Source organism: Oryzias latipes, chromosome 9 (genome assembly GCF_053564925.1).
Source record: "Oryzias latipes strain Hd-rR chromosome 9, Olatipes_Hd-rR_3.1".
Taxonomy (NCBI): Eukaryota; Metazoa; Chordata; class Actinopteri; order Beloniformes; family Adrianichthyidae; genus Oryzias; species Oryzias latipes.
In genome coordinates, this window is record NC_136245.1 from 13958436 (window position 1) to 13967254 (window position 8819).

Here is an 8819-nt window from a genome sequence, read left to right on the forward strand (position 1 = left end):
AAAACAGATTCCAAAACAACATCAAACCCCCATTAAAACATTGTGTCTGTGCAGGGGCCACAGCCGTTTTCAGTCTTCTCCCAGGTGCCTTTCAGCAGAATACTGTATGTGGACACCTTGGCTTCATGTTGTAGTCTACCTTCTGCATTATGCTCATGCATAAGAAAACATGTCTGCTGGGAAAGCTGTGTGAAAGAGCAGATAATGCATAATAGAAATGACGACGATAACTGAGTTTTGTGCCTAAATTCTGAGTAGAAATGCTGCAGTATTTCACAGATTAGTATTTCTTCATGCTTTTTCCATTGCACTTACGCTGAAAGTGTTTACTCTTCTCTTTTTTTGAGTTTCTTTGCACACCACAGTGAGATAGGAAAACAGTATCTGTTTGGACCACAAGAAGATTTCTTTGATGCTGGAGATGTAATGCATCAAAGTTCCATTTTCTTTGAGAAGTTTTAGTAAATATGGGTGCATGAGTCAGATTTACAATACTTGGTTTCAAGCAGCTTTACTGTGTAAGAAATGGCAGAATTGGTCTTCTAAATATGAATTATAATCAATTGAAAATATCAGTAATGATTTTGCAAATATCAATCGAAAATACCCCACATGAAACAGTTCACTTTTCCTGGGATGGACATCATTCTTTTCAGAGCTCTGCACTGCCCACAGGCATCAAAAAGCCTAAAATCCCATTGCACATGCAAAAACAGTACAGAGAACAGTGAACAGTTATGTTCTCACAGTGTGTGTCTTTCACTAGCAAAGCAGTGACCTTCTCCTGCCTATCATGTTATTAGTCATTTAAAAGTGCTGCGTTCCACGACAATCAAGTCGACAATTCAGAGAATTCGAGTGCATTTACTAACACGGCTTCTGAGAACTACTAAAACTGATGCACTTCCACCTCAGTCAAACCGGAGGTGAAAATTACCAAGAAACCAAGCCGGGGGGGGGGGCTTATTTGATGTGTTTTTTGTAAAATTAAAAATCAACTAATTTATTTGGAGATAAATGTTTTCCCACATCAAGAAAAGAGTTTAAGGGATTTTGATCATGTGAGGGATCTGTCTCTTCATAAGTAATCTGAGATTCAATGAAATGTGTTGTTTGAAAATTCCAATAGAAGTCTATGTCTTAAAGGAACAGTTTGGGAAATTAGCTGCCAAAATGTTTGCTGTTTTTTTCATTGTGTTGCAAAAGTTTTGATTTTACTGCTTGACTGTCATGAAACTTGCACATGGCGTGCTTGTATTTCAGATGCGAATCAAATTTGAATGAAACTTGGCATATGGAGAGTCTTGTGTTTGCATAAGTAATGAGATGCTAAATTGCATAAATAAAATACACAATTTCCCATTATAGTGAGAAGTGGTTCAAGACCACAAAAAAGTGTGAAGAGGCACACCAGCCTGTGCTTTTTTTTTAAACATAGACACTAGTTTTAATGGGACTCAACTATCCCATGTTAGACTCACTTACCCTCATACATGCATGAAAAGATACAGGATGTAACATTTTCTGGTGAATTGATGCCGTTTTCCCATACAAATGCTGCTGAGGGGCTTGGCTTCCAGCCTAAATAATGAAACTCCATTACAATAACACACTGTTTGGGTTGGAATATGCACTTTTCATTAGCAGTGAGGCAGGCAGTATCAATCTGACACTTTCATTTGAAGTATTTGAATCTCACAACACACATTTTGTGGTATTTTAATGGAAAGGGCTTAAGAACATTGATGAAAGAAAAACAATAGTTTTTTTCCCCAATCAGACAGATTTGGACCATTCAAAGATGTGCAGCCAAATACACACATTTAAAAAATAAACTTACATTTTGATCCTTCATAATTTTATTTGCCTTTAATCTGTGCTCCAAAGCTGGATGCTATCACCACTGAAACTGACATACAATCACCCCTTTACTTTTAATCTCCAGCATGAGATCAAGACCATAACCTGTTTATGAAGCTGACACATGATCGGTGACAGTGCATTCCCACCCCCACCTGCAGTAGGTTTTCCATGCAGCCTCTCCGAGCAGCATCACTGTCTTTCAGGACGTGCATGGATGTAACTTGAGTAATATGTGGGCTCCTCAGACACCATGTGACGATGCTTTGAAGAGCAGGTTTTCTTTGCAATTCAATTACACAGAGTGCAACTAGGTTTGCGAAGTAATTTCTGAAGGAAACGGCCCATTTTTACATTTGAGGTTCTGCCCTGCTGAGGCGCTCCCTTTTTATAATGCAGCCCACAGGCAGCCGTGGAGCTTTTGTTTGACTAGGGAGAACACTGCACCTCATTGCCAAATATTGATGCAGGTTCATTAGCCCAATATTCCCTCAACCCATAGACCAGCTCTCACCCTTGACTTTGAGATCAAACATTTGCAGATCAGTATCGTCAGATCTCAGGATTTTTCTCTTTGTGTGCACAAGGGGTTGCTGTAAGCACATGTTTCATTTTAGGCTATCTGAAGCTGTGCAGGCTACAACCTTCTCTTTCCCAGTGTGAGCGCTTTTTCAAATCATGGAGCGTGTAAACAATGAGAAGAAAACAAGCAGATAATGAGAGGTATCTCCGTCTTAGCATGATTCTTTCCGCTGCTACCTGCTGACTGCCAAGTTTGTTTGAAAACCCATTCATCCAAATGTTGACGCCTTTTTGGCTTACAAGATCTCAGTCACATTTGTCCACATGAACTGTCAACATCACAATCAGGCTGGTGGAATGATGAAGCTATCAGGATGGCACAGAAATCGCTTCCAGAAGTCCCAATTATCCATGTCACTGTTGATTCGTGTCACGCAGAATGGCTGGTAACTAATGAAGTAGTGGATCTTGTCACCTTTTTACTTCTAAGGGATCTTCTTTTCCTGGTGTTTCAGCACTGCAGTTCTCACCAGAACCCATCTGACTTACACATGCAAAGTTTGGGAGTGCACATGTAAAAAAAAATACGTGAAAGAAAATTAGAAAAATACGGGATCAGTTATTATTCATACTTAATTCTGAAAACATCATTCATATTTTACACAGAGTGCATTCAAAAACAGACAGTACTCTGAAATCATTTCTTAGTTTGCTTAAAAGGCAGAGTTAGCGTGATTACATATTTTTGCAAGCTTATGTTCTTAAAAACGCCCACGCCTTTGAGCAAGGCGTGAGGTAAGGAGAGTGGAGATGCAGACGGAGAGGGGGGAGGGATGGAGGAGGGGGGGCTGCGCGAGGAGCAGAGCTGTGCATCAGCGCACTGGCGCCCAAATGGGTAATTGCGCACACGGCGGACTGAACTGTTGCGGTGACTCCAACTGCGACCCAACTCTGAAGGTGCACCTTCGCCGACATGTCGAGACAGTTTTGCAGAAAACTTGGGTTTGGAAGTGAGCTCAGGATGCGGACTGAAGCTGCGTGAACTGGGAGCAGTTTAACGCGCTCTTCATCCATTTCGGATTGCTCCTTCTGCTCCACGATGGGTAAGTCTCTTTCACTCCTCTGTCCCTATTGAAAGCCGGAGTGACACGATGAGCTTTCACTGACAAAATATTTAAAATCCTTGTATGGTTGTATCCTAATTTATTACATTAGGAATTTAAAATCAATATTTTTTATGTATTTACTCAATCGGAAATGATAGATATCCAAACATTAATTATTGTTAATATTTTTACAGACTGCTATCAATCCTCCATGAAACAGGTTGGAAAATGTCTAAAAGATTAGACCTCAAACATGATTTCCAGTCCTACTTGTGATTCCTAAAATGTCTTTAAGGAAACTGTTCCTCAAACCAAGTGCTTTGATTGCTCCCCTCTACCCCCAACAGGTTCTGTGATGTTGGACTGGAGGTTATTCTGCCTTCTTCTGCATGCAGCTGCCTTGCTGCTGCTCAGCAAGGGGGAGAAGATGTGCCCTGCAAGCTGTCGCTGCGAAAGGAAGATTGTTTACTGCGAGTCTCGAAACTTGCTAGAAATTCCAGTAAACATCTCCACAGGATGCCAAGGACTTTCCCTGCGTAATAACAACCTGATGGCTCTTTTGCCGTACCAGTTTGCACATCTCAATCAGCTGGTTTGGCTTTACCTGGACCACAACTCCATCAGTTCTATGGATGCTTTGGCCTTTCATGGAGTGCGTCGACTCAAGGAGCTGATTCTCAATTCAAATGAAATTACCCATCTGCACAATAAAACATTCAGTGCCATTCCAAACTTGAGGAATCTGGATTTAAATCACAACCAGCTGCAGTCTCTGCAGCCAGGCCATTTCCACGGTCTACGAAAGCTTCAGAACCTCCACCTTCGCTCTAATGGACTGAGACAGATCCTGATTCGAACATTTCTGGAGTGCCGCAGCTTGGAGTTTCTTGACTTGGGTTATAATCACCTGCGCAGCCTTACCCGCACAACCTTTTTAGGGCTGTTCAGGTTGAGGGAGCTTCACCTGGAGCACAATCAGTTCTCCAAGATTAATTTTTATGTTTTCCCTCGCCTCACCAACCTGCGGGCTCTTTATTTGCAATGGAATCGCATACGATCTGTCAGTCAAGGTGAACCATGGATTTGGCAGAAGCTTCAGAAACTGGACCTGTCCGGGAATGAGATCCAGATGTTGGACCCAGCCGTTTTCCAGTGCATGCCAAACTTGCAAACACTAAATCTTGAAACAAACAAGTTGAGCAGCGTATCTGCAGAAACTGTGGCAGCATGGACTTCCCTGACCACCATCAGCCTGGCAGGTAACGCCTGGGACTGCAGTCCCAGCATCTGCCCTCTGATGGGATGGCTCAGAACTTTCAGGGACTCAAAAGACATCAGCATGATCTGCAGCAGTCCCAAGTCTGTGCAGGGTGAGAAGGTGGTGGATGTAGTAAGGAATTACTCTGTGTGTCTGTTTGAGGAGCTCTCCACTGCAACCATCATCATTCTGAGCACAACCCAAACTGAAGATGTTACAACTTTTCCAGTTCAGTTTGGAGTTACACACCTGACGCATACTGTGTCACCCTCAAAGAAATTTACCCTTTCTCCGGTCCGTCCCACCGAGGCTGACAGAAAGACCTCAGAATCCACAACTATGACCTTTCCATCCGACATCTCCCTTGAAACCCCCACACTGTTCATTCCAGAGCTGCAGTTTGAACATATGACTTTCCATAAAATCATTGCAGGCAGTGTAGCCCTGTTCCTGTCAGTCTCATTGATTCTGCTGGTTATTTATGTGTCGTGGAGGCGCTACCCCAACACCATGAGGCAGCTGCAGCAGCACTCAGTCAACCATAAACGAAGAAAAAAGGTCCACAAGCAGGAGCAGGACCTTAACTCTCAGCTGCAAGAGTACTATCTGAGCTACCATTCAAACTCAGAAGCAATGGACTCATTGGTGAATGAAACCAGGCCATGCACGTGCACTATTTCAGGATCCATAGAGTGTGAGGTATAAGCTCAGCTGGCAGAGTCATAAAGGTTCACTCGCTAAATGGACACAAATGTTTTCTCTCTGATGTTAGATGACAGATCGGGTTGAATTTGTGGAAGTAATAAAGAAGAACACGATGACGTGTATGGAGTGATATATTTGGAGAGAACTAATTATGACTGACACGAAGGACTGGGTCAGCAGGGTTCAGCCAATGCTTCATCCAAAAACGTCTCCGCTTCAGGATGTACGTCCGCTCTGTGGAGAGATGGAAACACAGCCTTTGTCAGGGTGCATCACCGTGAGACGAAAGGAAAGAGTCTGTTGTTTGACTTCTTTTTTTAATTTCTTGAGTAAAGCATTTAAATGTACATCTTTTAAATTAATGTGTGTGTGTGTCATCGGGATGAGTTCATAATCCTCTGGTTAAACTAACGTCTGCTTGGAGGAGGGCTGCACCTCCTTCTTTGTCCAGTTGAGTCATTTTGCATTTGGCAGACAAGTGCAGCTGCAGCAGCGCCGCTGAAACATGGAGTCACAAAGTGAGCATGGTTTGCATGAAGCCATCCTTCTTTTGTACTATCAAATACAGAAAATTCTTCATTCTTCGGATGAGACAACTTGTGTCCAACAAAAGAAAAACAAATGATATATATATATATATATATATATATATATATATATATATATATATATATATATAACATTAAAACAGAGTTGGTACAGGGCAATCTGTGTAATTATGGCTATTGTTAAAAAAGGAACACTGCAGGGGGAGTGAAAGCGTGTATCTATTGGGACCAATGCTAGCTGGAGCAAAGCGTGGAGAGAGAAGTATTTCTTTAAAGCCACGCACTGTGCCGTGGATGTCACACATTTCATTGGATTTGCTGCTGCATGCAGAGGGAGCTGACATGTATTCACATGCCGCTTTTCTGGATCCCTTCCATTCTCGTCTGGAAGTATTGACAACAGCAGCTTTGATTGCATCTGGACTGCAACCTAGGATACAGGCTGGGCAATGGTGCAAGCTGGGTTTTAAATGATGTTTTTTCATGCTTTTGATCTAACCTGGTTTTCTTTTTTACATTTTGGCCTCAAGTAGGCAATGCCATCTTAGTTTATTAAACTGAAAAATTAAAGTCCTAAAAAATCAAAAGCAGATTAAGGAACTCAGATTTATGTAGTTATCTGCCACTGCTGTATAATTTAAGATAGTAAACTGCTTCACCATCTAAGATAAGTGTGTATACTTTTATGGCATGTATGCTGTAAAGGCATAAAAAATTAACCTGCACCAGGTGATAATTGTGTTTTAGGTTAGGCACGAAAAGCTAGCCCCTAGCTGTCCAAAATTTCCCTTCTTTTTGAGATTTTTTTGGGGGAAAAAAACATTTCACGTCTTATTTTAATATCTTCCATGCAGCTGTCTTTTTCCCAAACACTTGTATCTAAACATAAATACCTTTCCTCTGCATGTTGTCAGCTTTCTCCCGCAGTGTCTCTTTTGTCAAAGGCTGTTGAGGTAACATTTTATGATCTTCACTGTCTATGTTTTCAGATTTAGATTTTTTCATATTTATGTTCCTGTCAAGCAGAGAATGACTGCTTATAGAATTTGTATCCATATTTTAGTCCCCAGCTCTTGCATGAATGATGAATTTCCCGTACAGGGCCAGTAAACCTGCAGGCCAAAGAAAAAGTGCAACATGAGCCACACAAATGATTTGTTGATCCAAGCCTTGAAGATATGGTAATTAGTGTTTGATTTGACACATCATGACTGATTCAAAGTAATTCGCTGGGTTTTGAAACTTTTGGTGAAAGGGGAAAATAGGTTGATTAGGAGGAGGCGGTGGTCTGCATCCTGCTGATCGTTACCGAAGACATTTGTTCCAATGAAAAATTGTGGGACCATCAAGTATTGACCGAACACAGCAATGCACAGAAGAGGAACTCTTGCTGGGGGAAAAAATAATAAAAATAAACGCACTGCAAGTCCAGAGAAAAGTCTTTAATTAAGGTACATAGCATAAAATAAAGTAAGCCACAGAATAGATGAGAGGAGCAAAGACTTAAGCATGAAGCGCTCACATTCACAGCCTGTGTTCCCACTGAAGCTCTCACTGGGGATCTTTTCTGATGTTTAGTGTATCTTTGCCAAAGGTTAAATTAGTTATTTACAGGGGAGAGCATGATCATCCTAAAGCAACAGTCCTGATGTGTCATTACACCCTAAAAACCTCCTGCCTGTCTGACTGCCTGCTTTTCAAAGTAAAATCTGTTATTTCATACTTCACAAAAAAATAATGTGGTGGAACTCTGTTTAATGTAATGCTAAGTAAAATTTGAAAAGGGACATAGAACTGTCCCTTTGTGCTTCTCTAAAATATAATGTGTGAGTGAGACAGATTTCAAAAAGGTTTGCAGCCATCTTATCGGAGAGCTGCTAGATGCAAGGCTACAATTGCCTTCTGTCACCAACACTTAAGCTCTGGTTTATGAGAGGATTAAACACAGAAGATCGCTTTGAGTCACAGCTGGTAAGATTTAGATGAAGTTTCATAGTAAAAGAGATGTTTATTTTTCCAAACTGTTAAACACCCATCTAAACAAAACAAACACAAGTGAATCAATAATTGTGAATGATTGTTAAACTGTATGGAAATTCACAGATAGTGTCTTTGAGCATATTCCTTCCTCTGTCTCTCCTTTTTAGGACGTGTACCCTTTTGTAGAAGGAGTCTCTCACTGTTTTTGAACCAATGACTAGCTTTCCCTCAGCTTTCTTTCTCCTACATGATGAATATAAGGTGTGTAACCTTTAAGCTACCAAGTCAAAATAATGAGTTCCAGGCTGTTAAATCCAAACGATTAACGTCGGATGAAAATTGACTCAGTGAAGTATGAAAAATTTCAGAGGCACTCGTCACAGTTTGGGTTAAGAAAACTTTATCCTGTCTTTTTTGTGTGCAGTATGTCACCTGTAAAATTCATTTGAATAGAAACGCTTTGCAGCCTTTTGTCATGTGTCCCAGTGGGCGCTCTGTGCAGGAAAATGTACTTTTTGTTCACGGAAACAAACCCAGGCAGCAGTCTGCAAGAGGTTTTTTTTCATTTGAGCAAAAATACTATAATCTTTGAGCAGGAGGAGCTTTACATTTTGACTCAAATTTGAAGAAAAATGTTTTTGAAATCTATCATGTGCTCTTATACTTTCAGCTTTCCTTTATAACACTCAAACATTTCGGTAGCAAAAACTCTTCAAGCAAAATGTCTCATTTATTGTTATTAATAGAAACTTTCTTTATTGAGCACATATATTCATTGTCAAATATTCTTGTCTGTTTGTGTCGCTATCTGCAAAGTGTTTTGTGTATTTAATTTCTCTG

At 40.8% G+C, this 8819-nt stretch overlaps 1 protein-coding gene across 1 annotated transcript; it reads left to right on the forward strand.

The window, feature by feature from the left end:
- Positions 1 to 3203: 3203 nt before the first annotated feature.
- Positions 3204 to 7802, forward strand: lrrtm4l2 (leucine rich repeat transmembrane neuronal 4 like 2). Its single transcript, XM_011479454.4, has 2 exons — positions 3204 to 3485; positions 3836 to 7802. Exons 1-2 carry the CDS (start codon positions 3482 to 3484, stop codon positions 5449 to 5451), a joined length of 1620 nt encoding a protein of 539 aa, XP_011477756.1. The 5' UTR covers positions 3204 to 3481; the 3' UTR covers positions 5452 to 7802.
- Positions 7803 to 8819: the final 1017 nt, after the last annotated feature.